The sequence below is a fragment of the Nerophis lumbriciformis genome, linkage group LG20 (genome assembly GCF_033978685.3).
Source record: "Nerophis lumbriciformis linkage group LG20, RoL_Nlum_v2.1, whole genome shotgun sequence".
Classification (NCBI taxonomy): Eukaryota; Metazoa; Chordata; class Actinopteri; order Syngnathiformes; family Syngnathidae; genus Nerophis; species Nerophis lumbriciformis.
Genome location: NC_084567.2, coordinates 9069724 through 9086968, shown reverse-complemented (window position 1 = coordinate 9086968; position 17245 = coordinate 9069724). Strand labels below are relative to the sequence as shown.

The 17245-nt window shown below is 41.7% G+C and overlaps 1 protein-coding gene and 1 pseudogene across 2 annotated transcripts; one reads left to right on the top strand and one right to left on the bottom strand.

Annotated features, from left to right (window-relative positions):
* LOC133619866 (long-chain-fatty-acid--CoA ligase ACSBG2-like) lies at positions 1 to 2940 on the top strand (annotated as a pseudogene).
* A 4230-nt stretch (positions 2941 to 7170) lies between these two features.
* LOC133619753 (flavin reductase (NADPH)-like) lies at positions 7171 to 16882 on the bottom strand. 2 transcript variants are annotated; one of them, XM_061981003.1, is made up of 5 exons: positions 16850 to 16882; positions 16055 to 16190; positions 15645 to 15846; positions 12368 to 12532; positions 7171 to 7393 (listed from the first exon to the last, which is right to left on the bottom strand). In XM_061981003.1, exons 2-5 carry the CDS (start codon positions 16187 to 16189, stop codon positions 7236 to 7238), a joined length of 660 nt encoding a protein of 219 aa, XP_061836987.1. In that variant the 5' UTR covers position 16190; positions 16850 to 16882; the 3' UTR covers positions 7171 to 7235. The 2 variants fall into 2 exon arrangements, with proteins under 2 accessions (XP_061836987.1, XP_061836986.1); XM_061981002.1 differs by lacking the exon at positions 16850 to 16882 and having other exon boundaries at positions 16055 to 16641.
* Between the last annotated feature and the right edge of the window lie 363 nt (positions 16883 to 17245).

The window sequence follows — 17245 nt, the reverse complement described above, 5'->3', positions numbered from 1 at the left end:
ATGAAGGCAAAGTCCCTCAAATGCCATGAAAAATCCTTGTGTGACTTCTCTCAGCTGGGCCTGGAGCGGTACCATGGTGTGGGGATCCTGGAGTTCAATGCCCCAGAGTGGTTCATTGCAGACATGGGCTGCATTTTCGCCGGGTAAAGCATGGGAAACTGAACAACAGATGTTGTTTGCAGGTGCAACAATGCACCTGTGTACAGTGACTCGACATCTTTTGGCCTGACACGGCAATTTATCGCTTACATCAAAACCCTATGTTGGTACATTGCTTAGACAGTTAGATGACTATCCTGATGACATGAATAGATTAAATAATTTACATTACTGAATAATCTTAAGGTTATTGTCCTGTTTCTTTACGATCTGATTACTTGAATGACCTGATGCGTGTTTCAGAGGCCTGGCGCCAGGTATATAGCTTGTCTGGATGTGGCCGGAAACTCGGAAGCCAACATCCTGGTCGTGGAGAACCAAAAGCAGCTAGAAAAATCCTGTGGGTGCGTAACGCTTGTATGATCTCAATGGCGGTCTGGCATCGACTTAACCCAGCCGATTAACTGATCTGTTTCCGCAGATCAAAAATGAGCTGCCACATCTTAAAGCAATCGTCCAATATAAAGGCGAGCTGCAGCAACAACTACCATCCCTCTATACGGTACGGTTGCAGTTTCTTAAGAGGATGCAGGTACGGTCTTTAACGGTTTCACATGCACTTTTACTTCAGTGGGCAGACTTCATGAAGCTGGGCGAGGATGTCCCTGACATGGACCTAGACGATTCTATCAACAGCCTTCGTGCTAACGAATGCTGCACCCTCATCTATACGTCAGGAGCCAATGGCCACGACAACGTGAGTGACTGGTCTTTTTTTATTTTTGACAAACACAGCTTTATTTGTGTTTGTCTTTTAAACAAACTGATGGCTGGTAGTCTTTTTCAAAATCTGGTTGTACTACAATGGGTTCACATGACTCAGAATTATTGGGGAAGTTTATTCCTGACTACAGGAAATTCCAGATGTGTAATATGATCATGAATCACTAGACCAGTTTTCCCAACCAGTCTATGCATGCTTTTGTGGACACTGATTCCAAACTGTGCTTTAACAATTGGAATAAGATATTCGGTTCCTTTTCAATCTGAGCAGGACTTTGGTCCGCATTCGCAACAACGGATGTTTATAGTAGACAGTGGACTGTCATTTTTATGGACATAATTTGTAGGTGCTTTCAAGTTATGAAGGATGTCCCGTTTGGTGGTCTTAGAAGCCACTCTCTGCAATTTCCAGATGACATGGTCCAGATGGCTTTATTAAGCTTTAACATTTGCTATTTTATGGGCTAGGATGAGGCACTGTACTTTTAAATTTGTGGCCATGGTTATCAGTTGGAAAAGGATTGAGGTGCCCTCTTAGAGTCGGGACTGGAGTTCTGACTCAAGCGGATGAATTCAAATACCTTGCGGCCTTGTTCAAGAGTTAAAAAAAAGAGGAATATTGAGCTCTACCAAGGATGGATGTAGTGTTCACAGTCATGGGGTCTTTAAAGGTAGTGACCCAAAGACAAGATCACAGATACAAGGAGTGAAAGTGGACTTCCTCCGCAGGGTGTGTGAACTCACCCTTGCAGGTGGTCTTTTTTAATTCAACCCAGTCGAGATCGTGGAACTGTACCACTTTTTAGACAATGGGGTTGATTTGAAGAAGTCCTGGCAGAGATTTATCAACATGTCTTAGTGCTTCGGTCAAAAAGCAAATAACAACTTTCACTTTCGTTGCATGTAGCTAACAGGACTCGTAGCCAACCTGAAATACGCTGAGGAGATTGTGGTCAGTTATCTACCGCTGAGCCACGTGGTGGCACATGTCAATGACATGTACATAACCATGAGGTGTGGAGCCACCACCTATTTTGCAGAGCCGGTTGCCCGCAAGGTGTGGTTAGCCAATGTTGTCCAAGTGGTATGAAAACGTTCCTGACCAAGATGTGATTTTCCCTAAAGGGCTCATTGGTAACAACGCTGAAAGAGATGTCTCCAACCTTGTTCCTCGGAGTTCCTTGCATTTGGGAGAAGATGCAGGAAAAAATGAAGGCTGCCGGAGCCAAGGTGTCCCCGCTAAAGAAAAGTGTGGCCGACTGGGCCAAGTCCATCGGATTGCAGTACAACTACAGTGCCATGAACGGGTGAGACGAAAGACATGCTCTTGGTTTGGGATCTTACAAATACCTTAGGATTTCAGACCAATTCAGCATGTGACCCAAATGACATGCCTGCCGTTCTAGCACTGTACAGTATATTCCTGTCTTTATTATTCAAATATTTGTGGTGACAGGGAAAATCGTGTTCCATAGGGCTTCATGCTGACCAAGTGGTCTTCAAGAAGGTGCAAGCTGCCCTGGGCCTTGGGCGCTGCAGGACTTTGTTTACAGGCTCGACCCCCATCTCCAAAGACACACTGGATTATTTTATGAGTCTCAACATGCCATTGATGGAACTTTACGGCATGAGTGAAAGCACTGGTCTACACACCATGTCCACAAATGCGGACTACCAGATCGGCAGGTCAGCATATAACCTCCATCTTGGACGTATTTGAACCCCGATAACAAGGCTAACATGAACCCATATTTTTTCTTAAAAATAATTTCAAACAGCATGTAAACAATGGTGTCGCAAGTGGTGTTTTTGTTCTATTTTGGAAACCAGCTAACTTTTTAACTGCCCTCCTAGCTGTCAATGGCAGGCTGCAAGGTGAAAATAGACAAAGGAAACACAAAAGAACACGGAGAGATCTGTTTCTGGGGGAGGAACATATTCATGGGCTACCTGAACAACCCTGACGAAACAGAAGAGGTATTGGACCAGGACGGATGGCTGCACTCTGGAATCTGCATTCACGTGTGTGTGCGTGCTGAAGCCGCACATATTATGTGACAGGGCCAGCATTCGCTGGACTGGGTGAAAAGCGGACGTGACAATTTTTGAGAGGGGCACTGAAATTTGAGAGTCTCCCGGGAGGGTTGGCTAGAATGAGAATTAGCGTTACCTCGGCACCGCCGCTGAATAGCTCCAGTGTTAATTTGATATCGCCTCCAGGGCCAAGTGAAATTACACGGCGGGCCACATTTGGCCCGCGGGCCAGAGTTTGACACTCTTGTTTTACAGCATGCACCATCAATCAAAGACTATCATCACAACACAGATAGGGGTGGATTGTTGCTTCTTCTGCGCACAAATATTTATTTTTGCCGTTATTAAAGCGCCTCTTAAGAACTTTGAGTTTTGGTTGATTTTGGCGGCGCCGGGCGAACCAAAGCGGTAGTGTTTTACCAGCAGAAATCATTAAAAAACGAAACTCAGTTGACAGTAAAAAGTCGTTGTCGCAATTGTTGGATATGACTTTAAACCATAACCAACTATTTATCAATATAGCTCTTGTCTCAAAGTAGGTGTACTGTCACGACCTGTCACATCACGCCGTGACTTATTTTGAGTTTTTTGCTGTTTTCCTGTGTGTAGTGTTTTAGTTCTTGTCTTGGGCTCCTATTTTGGTGGCTTTTTCTCTTTTTTTGGTATTTTCCTGTAGCAGTTTCATGTCTTCCTTTGAGCGATATTTCTCGCAGCTACTTCGTTTTAGCAATCAAGAATATTTCAGTTGTTTTTATCCTTCTTTGTGGGGAAATTGTTGATTGTCTTGTTCGGATGTACTTTGTGGACGTTGTCTTTGCTGCACAGTAAGTCTTAGCTGCACAGTAAGTCTTTGCTGTCGTCCAGAATTCTGCTTTTGTTTACTTTGTAGCCAGTTCAGTTTTAGTTTTGTTCTGCATAGCCTTCCCTAAGCTTCAATGCCTTTTCTTAGGGGCACTCACGTTTTGTTTATTTTTGGTTTAAGCATTAGACACCTTTTTACCTGCACACTGCCTCCCGCTGTTTCCGACATCTACAAAGCAATTAGCTACCGGCCGCCACCTACTGATATGAAAGCGTATTACACGGTTACTCTGCCGAGCTCTAGACAGCACCGACACTCAACAACAACACATCATTTGCAGACTATAATTACTGGTTTGCAAAAACTATTTTTAACCCAAATAGATCAAATTAGATAATCTCCCACGGCACACCAGACTGTATCTCACGGCACACGAGTTGAAAAACACTGATGTAACATGCATCCAGAGACTGTTCACCTGTTTTGGACTTGTGAAAGCACTCGTTCCCTATGGCAGGGCATCTGTCGCTTCATCCTGGACAATATTCATGACAAATTTGTGCTTTGTTTTAAAGATGTGCTATTTGGATTCACAATACGAAGGTCCTGAGTAGTCGTGAGTTCAATCCCGGCCTCGGGATCTTTCTGTGTGGAGTTTGCATGTTCTCCCCGTGGGTTCTCTCCGGGTACTCCGGCTTCCTCCCACCTCCAAAAGACATGCACCTGGGGATAGGTTGATTGGCAACACTAAATTGGCCCTAGTGTGTGAATGTGAGTGTGAATGTTGTCTGTCTATCTGTGTTGGCCCTGCGATGAGGTGGCGACTTGTCCAGGGTGTACACCGCCTTCCGCCCGATTGTAGCTGAGATAGGCTCCAGCACCCCCCGCGACCCCGAAGGGAAATAAGCGGTAGAAAATGGATGGATGGAGGGCCCTGTGATGAGGTGGCAACTTGTCCAGGGTGTACACCGCCTTCCACCCGAATACAGCTGAGATAGGCTCCAGCACCCCCCCACCCCCCCAAAAGGGAAAAACGGTAGAAAATGGATGGATGGATGTATGAAAAAAAAATTGAAAAGGAATTTTACCTTTGCAACCACATTATACTATTGGCTAAGTTTTATATTCATAAATGTAAGTTTCTCAATACCCGACCTGTTTTTTGTGCCTTTAAAAAAAATTAGAACTCTATGTTAAAACACTCTCTACCTCTAACTAAAAAGCTGTGAAAACTCTAATGCTGTGTTCCAAATTTTGAATATTTGCTGAAATTGTTTGAGCCTTTGGTTTTGCACTTTGTTTGTTATATATATATATATATATATATATATATATATATATATATATATATATATATATATATATATATATATATTAGATTTTATCCGCGGGTCGGGTCGGGTCGGGCGGTTGAAATAAAAAAAAAATTAGATTTTAAATAGATTCAGGCGGGTGGCAGTTAAACCAATTCGGAAATATATATACATAGTTAAATGTTGTTACCCACATACGAAAAACGAGCAGGCACCTGCTGCATATGCCACAACAGAAGAAAAAAAAAGAAAAGAGATGGACACTTTTACGGAGCAGAGAAGGGACGCCTCGCCGGGGTCCGGGACCGAGGCCCCTTCCCCCGAGAGGGCCCGACCGGGAGCCGTAGCTGAGGCGATCCGCGAGAAGGGCCCGACGCACGTCCAGGGTCACCACCGCGCCCACCGCACCGACACCCCGCCTCGTCCGCCTTCGCCGCGGCCGGCGTCACGCGCAGCAGGTAAGCAGCTTACCTGCCCGCCACCCCCGTGGCCGGGGGCTCGTAACAGGGGTCACTCCGCGCGCTCCGCCCGCGCAGCTTACCTGCCCGCCACCCCTGTTGCCGGGGGCGCGTAACAGGGGTCACTCCGCGCGCAGTGCGCTCACGAAAGGGGTGGGGCTCACCCTGGTTGATATAGACAGCAGGACGGTGGCCATGGAAGTCGGAACCCGCTAAGGAGTGTGTAACAACCCACCTGCCCTGAAAATGGATGGCGCTGGAGCGTCAGGCCCATACCCGGCCGTCGCCGGCAGCGAGACGCGCTTGGAGGTGCGCTCAGCGCGGCTCCTATATGATTGCGCACTGGTGTGCGTCTGGGTCGTGACAGCGTGGCACGCGAATGTCTGTGCTGCATTGGATCAGTCTCCTTTCTTTAACAGGCAAAAGCTTTATAACCTCACTAATGCCTTGCATCGTCTATATTAGATATATAACAACGGGCGGGTGCGGGCGGGTGCGGTTCTGATCAAATGTTACATCGGGTGGATGGCGGATGGTTGACGACTTTCTGATGCGGTTGCGGATGAAATAATTGCCTATCCGCGCATCTCTAATATATATATATATATACATATATATATATATATATATATATATATACACACACACATATATATATATATATATATATATATATATATATATATTGCATTCTATTTTAGTTACTTTATTGAGTTTACAACCCCCTGGCGCAGTTTTGTACTGTTTTTGTTCTTATTTTGATTATTATTTCTCAACTGTTTGTAAATGTTGCAATTTATAAAAAAATAAAATAAAATAAAATAAATAAAGTTTAACTGCTGACTGATGAATTATTTAATCAAGAATAACATTTATTTATATAGGTTACATTATACCGATATATGATTCTTATAATGTGGATTGACCGAAGAATAATAAACTAGTAATAATGTGAATGTAGCGACTAATCTCTAGCTAAAGTTAGCCAGAGATGCTAAAAGCTAACATATATTGACGCCGATACTGCTTCAAATTTTCTCGTCCTGTGGAATGACTATCAAAATTACTTATGGTTGTGAGTATATTTTATTAATTGTTCATTGCTTACCATTCGTGGGTCTTGGTTCCGATATATAAGTTCAAAAAATGTTTTTAATGAAAAAGTAAAGAGGAGCCGAACATTACCGGAGGTACAGAGTAACAGCGCACTACAGCCCACAGTGACGCCAAGAGGACAGGAAGAGGTACTGCATGTCAATGAAAACAGTACTTTTTGCATTCATTAAGTTTTTTATTATCTTGGCAAACGCAGGATTTGTTATTCGGATATTTCGTTATATTTTCATTATGTGTGCTGTCCTGAAAAGTTTACTTACTTACTTTTAATGAACAGTACAAGAGAAAAAAAAAAAAAAGTACTACTATCACATGTACTGTATTACCATAACTACTACATAGCTCTCAAAATGAAGGAAAATATTCAATATTTAGTTAAAGTGCCATTTATGAAAAGGCTAGCCGTTTGGGTAGATATTAGTCAATTTAAACACAGTATAATAAGCATTAAAGAAGTTGATACATGAATATTTTAAAAGTGGTCAACATGCAGTGCAATTAAGCAAAAAACATCCCCTTGCACCGTATTAAAAAACATGTTAACAATTCATTTAGACATCCAGGAGACATGACATTGATGTTATATTTGGCCTGGCACACAATGATTTGGTGTAATCACCACACTGCTTCTCATTTGGTGATGATGGCGACTCCCCTCTTGACCCAGGCGTTGCTGTTGAGGAGAGACAGCATGAAGCGGGCCACGTCGCCCCGCGCCATGGCGCTACCCATCGGGCGGCCGCTGCTGTCCGGCACAAAGTAGCCCTCGTGGGACAAGACCTCCAACGCTGTGGGCGACACAGGCAAGATCGAGATTTGTTTTTAAAGATGTGCACCGCCTACGAATATTCTGCCTCGTGTTGCGTTCGGACAAGATGTTCCTCCCCAATAATGAGACCGGGTGGAGCCACGCATCTGTATGGGTTATGCAAGGCTGGTCTCATTATTGTCAAGGCTTTGAAAATAAATCACAAAATACCCATTCTGTCTGGTGGTCAAATTGAACGCAGCTTCATTCTGTCATCAAAAGAACTTGGGAGTGACCAGCAATTTAAATTCCCTGGGAGGAACATCTGGTCCGAACGCAACACTAGCAACAACGTGGCATCAATATAATGGTTTGTTTTGTAAATACATTTTTATTCTATTTGATCTAGCACCTGATTGCTCTGTGCGCTGAGTAGCGTGTTGTGTTGCCGCTATTGGAACCCCAATTTTCCTAAAGGGGACACGCCAAAGGGATCAATAAAGTTTAATCTCATGGACATAGAAAAATAAATCTGTCCCAGGGTCAAACTACCTCCGAACTTAGCTGTACAAGCAATGTTTTAAGTAACATTGTAAGGTTTATAACTCTCATGCAAGTGTAAAAATAAGCTCACCACTGTCAATGGTCATATATGAAAACCCTTGAATAGGTGCTTTGTGCAAATTTAAAGAGGGATTTTTACAGAAAATGTGGGTCAAGTTATACCGTAAGACTTCAGAGGAGGAAGGCCTGGAAACAATTTGGGTAACACTTTAGTATGGGGAACACATATTCACCATTAATTAGTTGCTTATTAAAATGCAAATTAGTAACATATTGGCTCCTAATTAGTCATTATTAAGTACTTGTTAATGCCTTATTCTGCATGGCGTTATTATACAACCAGTAAGCCATTAACTATGAGTCTTCCCTCAAATACCTCAGAATTATTGCTTATGAGTAACCCTAACCCTAACCCTAACCCCAACCCCAACCCCAACCCTCTAACCCTCTAACCCTAACCCTAACCCTAACCCAAGCCCCCTAACCCTAAGCCTAAACCTGACCCTAACCCTAACCCTAACCCTAACCCGGGGGTCAGCAACCCGCGGCTCTAAGGCCGCATGCGGCTCTAGAATTTAGCGCCGCCCTAGTGGCTCTCTGGAGCTTTTTCAAAAATGTATGAAAAATGGAAAAAGATGAGCGGAAAAAAACATATTTTTTGTTTTAATATGGTTTCTGTAGGAGAACAAACATGACACAAGCCTCCCTAATTGTTATAAATCACATTGTTTACATTAAACATTCATCACTGATTCGTGTATTTGGCAAGCACCGTTTTGTCCTACTAATTTTGGCGGTCCTTGAACTCACCGTAGTTTGTTTACATGTATAACTTTCTCCGACTTTCTAAGACATGTTTTGTGCCACTTCTTTTTCTGTCTTATTTTGTCTACCAAACTTTTAACGTTGTGCATGAATGCACAAAGGTGAGTTTTGTTGATGTTATTGACTTGTGTGGAGTGCTAATCAGACATATTTGGTCACTGCAAGCTAATCGATGCTAACATGCTATTTAGGCTAGCTATATGTACATATTGCATCATTATGCCTCATTTGTAGGTATATTTGAGGTCATTTAGTTTCCTTTAAGTCCTCTTAATTAAATGTATATCTCATGACACACTATCTGTATGTAATATGGCTTTTAATTTTTTGAGGCTCCAGACAGATTTGTTTTTGTATTTTTGGTCCAATATGGCTCTTTCAACATTTTGGGTTGCCGACCCCTGCCCTAACCCAAACACTAACCCTAACCCTAACCCTAACCCTAACCCTAACCCTAACCCTAACCCTAACCCTAACCCTTATATGTTCCCCTAGTGTCCAAATAACTCTAAATTAAGTCTGTGTTACTTTATTAAGCAACGAATTAATGGTGAATATGTTCCCCATACTAAAGTGTTACCAAAATTTGATTTTTCAGTGGCCCCGAATGAATATAAAGAGAGTGTATATGGCGCCCTGTAGTCACGTGAGGGCACTTGAGCAATCATTCAGGAGATCGTCTGGACATAGTTTCTTTAATTGGTCATAAGCCCTTCACGTGACAACAGGGCGCCATGTTTAAGACCAACTCCGAAACCGAGTTGTCCATACTCTCTCTATACACGGCAATCCCTAAAATAATTCAGTAGTGCCCACTATAAATTTAAAAAACAAATTGCCCTTCAACCAGTTTCATTGATCGTCGCCAAATTTGGTGGACACCTCGGTCATGACAGGAGCGCGAAAAAGTCTCAAAAACAAACAGGAAGTCGGCCATATTACAAACCCCGTTTCCATATGAGTTGGGAAATTGTGTTAGATGTAAATATAAACGGAATACAATGATTTGCAAATCCTTTTCAACCCATATTCAGTTGAATATGCTATAAAGACAAGATATTTGATGTTCAAACTGATAAACATTTTTTTTTTTTTGCAAATAATCATTAACTTTAGAATTTGATGCCAGCAATACGTGACAAAGAAGTTGGGAAAGGTGGCAATAAATACTGATAAAGTTGAGGAATGCTCATCAAACACTTATTTGGAACATCCCACAGGTGAACAGGCAAATTGGGAACAGGTGGGTGCCATGATTGGGTATAAAAGTAGATTCCATGAAATGCTCAGTCATTCACAAACAATGATGGGGCAAAGGTCACCACTTTGTCAACAAATGCGTGAGCAAATTGTTGAACAGTTTAAGAAAAACCTTTCTCAACCAGCTATTGCAAGGAATTTAGGGATTTCACCATCTACGGTCCATAATATCATCAAAGAGTTCAGAGAATCTGGAGAAATCACTGCACGTAAGCAGCTAAGCCCGTGACCTTGGATCCCTCAGGCTGTACTGCATCAACAAGCGACATCAGTGTGTAAAGGATATCACCATATGGGCTCAGGAATACTTCAGAAAACCACTGTCAGTAACTACAGTTGGTCGCTACATCTGTAAGTGCAAGTTAAAACTCTCCTATGCAAGGCGAAAACCGTTTATCAACAACACCCAGAAACGCCGTCGGCTTCGCTGGGCCTGAGCTCATCTAAGATGGACTGATACAAAGTGGAAAAGTGTTCTGTGGTCTGACGAGTCCACATTTCAAATTGTTTTTGGAAACTGTGGACGTCGTGTCCTCCGGACCAAAGAGGAAAAGAACCATCCGGATTGTTATAGGCGCAAAGTTGAAAAGCCAGCATGTGTGATGGTATGGGGGTGTATTAGTGCCCAAGACATGGGTAACTTACACATCTGTGAAGGCGCCATTAATGCTGAAAGGTACATACAGGTTTTGGAGCAACATATGTTGCCATCCAAGCAACGTTACCATGGACGCCCCTGCTTATTTCAGCAAGACAATGCCAAGCCACGTGTTACATCAACGTGGCTTCATAGTAAAAGAGTGCGGGTACTAGACTGGCCTGCCTGTAGTCCAGACCTGTCTCCCATTGAAAATGTGTGGCGCATTATGAAGCCTAAAATACCACAACGGAGACCCCCGGACTGTTGAACAACTTAAGCTGTACATCAAGCAAGAATGGGAAAGAATTCCACCTGAGAAGCCTAAAAAATGTGTCTCTTCAGTTCCCAAACGTTTATTGAGTGTTGTTAAAGGCCATGTAACACAGTGGTGAACATGCCCTTTCCCAACTACTTTGGCACGTGTTGCAGCCATGAAATTCTAAGTCAATTATTACTTGCAAAAAATAAATAAAGTTTATGAGTTTGAACATCAAATATAATAATAATAATAACTGGGATTTATATAGCGCTTTTCTAAGTACCCAAAGTCGCTTTACATGTAGAACCCATCAATCATTCACACCTGGTGGTGGTAAGCTACTTTCATAGCCACAGCTGCCCTGGGGTAGACTGACGGAAGCGTGGCTGCAATTTGCGCCAACGGCCCCTCCGACCACCACCTATCATTCATCATACAATTCACCGGTGTGAGTGGCACCGGGGGCAAAGGGTGAAGTGTCCCGCCCAAGGACACAACTGCAGCGATTTTTGGATGGTAAGAGGCGTGGAGCGAACCTGCAACCCTCAGGTTTCTGGCACGGTTGCTCTACCCACTACGCCATGCCGCCCCTATAAATAAATATCTTTTCTTTGTAGTGCATTCAATTGAATATGGGTTGAAAAGGATTTGCAAATCATTGTATTCCGTTTATATTTACATCTAACACAATTTCCCAACTCATATGGAAACAGGGTTTGTACATATATATACATGTGTGTGTATTGTATATACGCATATATACACTTATGTATACATACATATACTGTATATATATACATATATACATACATATACATATTTATATACATATGCATATATATATATACATACATATGCATATATATACATATACATATATACACACGTATATATGTATGTATATATATATATATATACACACATATACATATATATATATATATATATATATATATATATATATATATATATATATATATATATATATATATATATATACATACATATATACGTGTGTATATATGTATATGTATATATATGCATATGTATGTATATATATATGCATATGTATATAAATATGTATATGTATGTATATATGTATATATATATATACAGTATATATACATACATATACTTATCAGTATGTATGCACTCAAAATGAAAAGTTCAAGTATGGAAGTGCGCCTTGGTTTCCTGTCTGCACTAGTGCGTGTTTTCCTGACATGTGGTCTGCTTTCCTACACTATTCCAAATCTTCCACCATGACGGACAAACGCTCAAATCATCAACGTAATGAATTAGGCTCTTTAAAAATAAAGAAGCCATTCATGCAGACACATGTTGTATTAACAAGTCAAAGCTAATAGGCTTGCAATGTGACCAAATGTTTCCTGAGGCTCGACGGTCCTCCATGTTGTCTCCGGCCGCTTCGTGACAAACACGCGCCTCTCTCTCCCCGTCTTTACCTGAGGAGGGCAGGTTCTTGAGACCCGGCGGGCGAACCACGGTCCAGTTGATGTCGTCCACACTCTGCAGGAACTGCTCCATCTCAAACATGTTGGTGAGGACACTTCGGATCATGGGCAGCAGCAGGAAGCGGATAAGATACGGCGACTGAGTTCCGGAGTTGGCTGGTAAGGAAATATACTCAAAAAAATGAGAATTTATATACAATGGAACATCTCAAATGTGACACAATTTAGAGTTTGTAAACAAATATATATAAAGAAGATAGTGATGATAGCCATAGAACGTTGGAAGTCAACCTGTTATTAGTTATCCATAACTGTTTTACTTGATGTCCATCCTGTCATTTGTAACGCGAATGTAATTGTATGTGTAACTTTGCTGCCCTTTGGCCAGGACTCCCTTGAAAAAGAGGTTTTTAAATCCAATTGGATTTTTTCCTGGTTAAATAAAAGGTTAAATAAAATATATATAAAAAAATAAAATAATATGACGGAATAAATATTTAATCGGTGTCAAAATCAGTTCAGTTCTGGGGCCACATAAACGCTAATTACATGTCAAGTGGGCCGAACCACTACAATCATAACATAATTACCTATAAATAACAATAAGTCCATGGTACCTTTGTTTCCATGCAAATAAATTGGTATTTCCTTGTATTTAAAGTTAAAGTACCAATGATTGTCACACACACACACTAGGTGTGGCGAAATTATTCTCTGCATTTGACCCATCACCCTTGCCTACCCCCTGGGAGATGAGGGGAGCAGTGAGCAGCAGCGGCGGCCGCGCCCGGGAATCATTTTTGGTGATTTAACCCCCAATTCCAACCCTTGATGCTGAGTGCCAAGCAGGGAGGTAATGGCTCCCATTTTTATAGTCTTTGGTATGACTCGGTCGTAGCCAGTTCTTTTTTAAAAGGTAAACATATACTAGGAGCTAGCCGTTACACAACAGCTAAAGCACACAATAGCACACAAGCTAGACATACATAAGTGTCCTTAATTGAACACATTTGTCAATATAAACACATATCAAATATATATATTGTTAGAATAATCGTTTCTAAGTTATTACAAAAACGTTGTGTTACATTGAGTGCCCGGTGAGAAGCAAAAGCTAAGGCTCGTAAAACTCCACTGTGTAGGGGGGAAGCAGCATGAAGGTGTTCTGTTTTCTTTCATGTATTGTAATCAAACAGAAAGATATTGTCTGACCCAAGAACTACAAAAGCGACGAGGAAGCAGGACCAGGCTCCCCTCCAGGCGACCTCTTTTTGAACCTCCTTTTTGAACTGTTTTACGAACCTCTTTTTGGACTCTTTTACGACCTTTTCTTTTGAAGTGTTGTAATCAAAGGCGACGGCTGTTTACGACCTCGTCCCTTAGAAGCAGCTGTTGTCACGTGGTCAGAGAAAGTCCAAATAAAGGGGCAGGCGTACAATCTTTTGGCAGAGCGTAATGACACTGTACAAGGGTACACATGTCCAAGCGTCTCTCCTCAAATTGAGCCAAATTGAATTCTGTCTCGGTTTAATTCTTTGCTTCTTGTCTTGTTTAATAGATGTCATCAGTGTTTGAACCCATACTTGCCAACCCTCCCGGATTTTCCGGGAGACTCCCGAAATTCAGCGCCTCTCCCGAAAACCTCCCGGGACAAATTTTCTCCCGAAAATCTCCCGAAATTCAGGCGGACCTGAGTGATGTGTCGACAGCCTGTTTTCACGTCCGCTTTCCCACAATATAAACAGCGTGCCTGCCCAATCACGTTATAACTATAGAATGATCGAGGGCGAGTTCTTGGTTTCTTATGTGGGTTTCTTGTTAGGCAGTTTCATTAACGTCCTCCCAGCGCGGCAACAACACACAACAACAGCAGTCACGTTTTCGTCTACCGTAAAGCAGTTCGTCTGCTGTAAACAGCAATGTTGTGACACTCTTAAACAGGACAATACTGCCATCTACTGTACATGCATATGTGACAATAACATCTAGGGCTTTTAGAGAGTGCAGTGCACAACTGCGCACACAACAAGGAGACGAAGCAGAATGCATCATCAGAGAGGGTGTTCAGCATGGTTAGAAAAATAGTGTGTCGGAGGCAGATATTTACATATATCCGAATTTAAGTGTTACTTCTTTTTATTTCATTGTCATATTACAAAACAGCTGGTGTTTTTCTTCCAAATGTGGTCTTTTGGTTGTCTGCAAAACTGTGTGCTTAACCTTGAAGTGAGGAATGTTAGAGAGAGCGATAATAAGCATTTGTTTTGGCTAGAGAGACATGACTGCCAGGGGGGGAGGAAGAGAGACTTAAGAGGAGAGGGGTTTTGGTCGAGGGGGGACAGACTATCATGGCGGCGCGATAGAATGTTCTATACTGGACTGGTCTAAATGTATATATATATATGCAAAGCTTTGCAAATATATTACAAAATACCTATTCTGTCTCTGGTGGTTTTTCAACTCAGCTTTAAGTGTCGTAAAGAGCTTGGGAGCGACTTGTGACTTGAATTCCCTGGGAGGAACAACTGGTCCAAAACGCAACAAGTGACAGAGAATAGAACAAGGATGGACAATTCAACCCTTAACTCAACAATGAGTAGATGAGTGTTATGTGTAAATAAATGAACACTGAAATTCAAGTATTTCTCTTATTTATTTATATATATATATATTTATATATATATATATATATATATATATATATATATATATATATATATATATATATATATATATATATATATATATATATATATAGCTAGAATTCACTGAAAGTCAAGTATTTCTTATATATATATATATATATATATATATATATATATATGAAATACTTGACTTGGTGAATTCTAGCTGTAAATATACTCCTCCCCTCTTAACCACACCCCCAACCACGCCCCCCACTTCCCGAAATCGGAGGTCTCAAGGTTGGCAAGTATGTTTGAACCTGACACATATAGTTGCATATTACTTACACATACAACGTCTCCAAGGCAGAGGTGTATTAGAAAGTATCCAGTAACAAATGTCATTCAATTTACTGCGTCATGAGTTATTGTGGCCAAAAAACAATTGCCACTCCACTTCAATTTAAATACAGCATAAATAACATTGTTCCCTTTTTGACTCATTTCACTTGATTGTTCCGTGTCATTTCGGAAGTAAAAAAAAAAAAGTTGTATAGGGACACAGCTAATATTTCATATAGCGTTTATTACCCCCCGCCCAAAAAAAACAATAAAATAAAAAATAATCAGAAGATTGGACTCACGGTCAGTGTACCATGACGTCATGGCGATGAGCCTGTTGACCCGCGCCTCCTGCATGGCGGTGATCACGGCGCTCATGGAGAGGGTGTATCCCGTCACGCTGGAGAAGAAGGAGGTGGGGAAGCCCAGGCAGGAGACGACCACGTCCACCCCCCTAAAGTGGGACTTGAGGCTGTCCGGCGAGAAAATGTTGGCTTCCACCACCTGCAGGCAGAGCGCCAGATTTAACTTTATAAATCACAAGTAATTAAAAAAAACATTTTTTTTTTAGTATGAAAAAACTGCGAGGGACTACTTTCACAAGCGTATTGATACACAGTCTATGAGAGAAGCCAGTTAAAGCCATCACATGATGCCATGGTGAACTTTGACCCCTCCCACACAGCGCCTAGTTGAGTGAAGACACCTTTACCTTGAGGTTGTCATGGTGCACGGCCAGTTTGGCCAGGTTTCGGACCACGGCGGTGACGGTGTGGCCCTGCTGTAGTGCCTGGCTCACCACAAAATGCCCAGTCTGCCCGGTGGCTCCCAGCACGGCGATCCTCATCCTGACGCACACGCACACACACGCGCACACACACTGTCCCTTTACTTCACGAGAGCAAGAGAGACTTTGCCCCGCTGAAGTGTTCAACAGCCTGACAGTTCAGACATGTCCCCGCCCTCGTTTTATAAGATCGGCCGTAACAAAATGAATATAAAGCCAACGTGAAGGAATTGTGGTGTGTCATCTGAACACTCTGTGGCTTCATCATGTGTTTGTGGGTGAACAGCTTTGGGCCTTCAAGCTGCAATGCTTCTATCTGCCACCAGAGGGCGACTCCAGAATGGGTGCGGTGGAATAAAAAGCTTAGTCGTTTTAGTCTAAATTGGAACATTAGCGTTGAATTAGCTTAAGGTAAATTGATTACTTCTGCCGCTGTGCTGTTGTGTAATATGTGTTTTGCAATGGAGCCTCTTTTGTGAAAAGTACTGGTAAATCAGAGCACTTTTTTAAAATCCCTGAAAATGGATGGACTTTTGTTGTCATTACGAAATGTTTCCATGTTGTTGTGGAATCATTTCAAATCGAAGCTGAAAGGGGAAGAAAAAATATATCACGAAAATGACTTGTATTGTTAATGATGTGATGACACTTATAGCGATTACAAAACATAGTTTAAAAAGTGTTGACAATTGTTACGACAGTGCTTCCGCAAACGCTCACCTTCGTCAGCTGTCCTCTTCAGGGCGTTGTTCAAGAGCAGCAGCTGCGTTCTGCTGTGTTTGTCAAAAGAAAAGAAAAGAAAACATCTATCCATCCATTTTTTACCGCCTATTCCCGTCTGGGTTGCGGGGACAAACGAAAAGAAAAGAAAAGAAAAGAAAAGAAAAGAAAAGAAAAGAAAAGAAAAGAAAAGAAAAGAAAAGAAAAGAAAAGAAAACATCTATCCATCCATTTTCTACCGCTTATTCCCGTCTGGGTTGCGGGGACAAACGAAAAGAAAAGAAAAGAAAAGAAAAGAAAAGAAAAGAAAAGAAAAGAAAAGAAAAGAAAAGAAAAGAAAAGAAATCAAAACAAAACAAAACAAAACAAAACAAAACAAAACAAAACAAAACATCA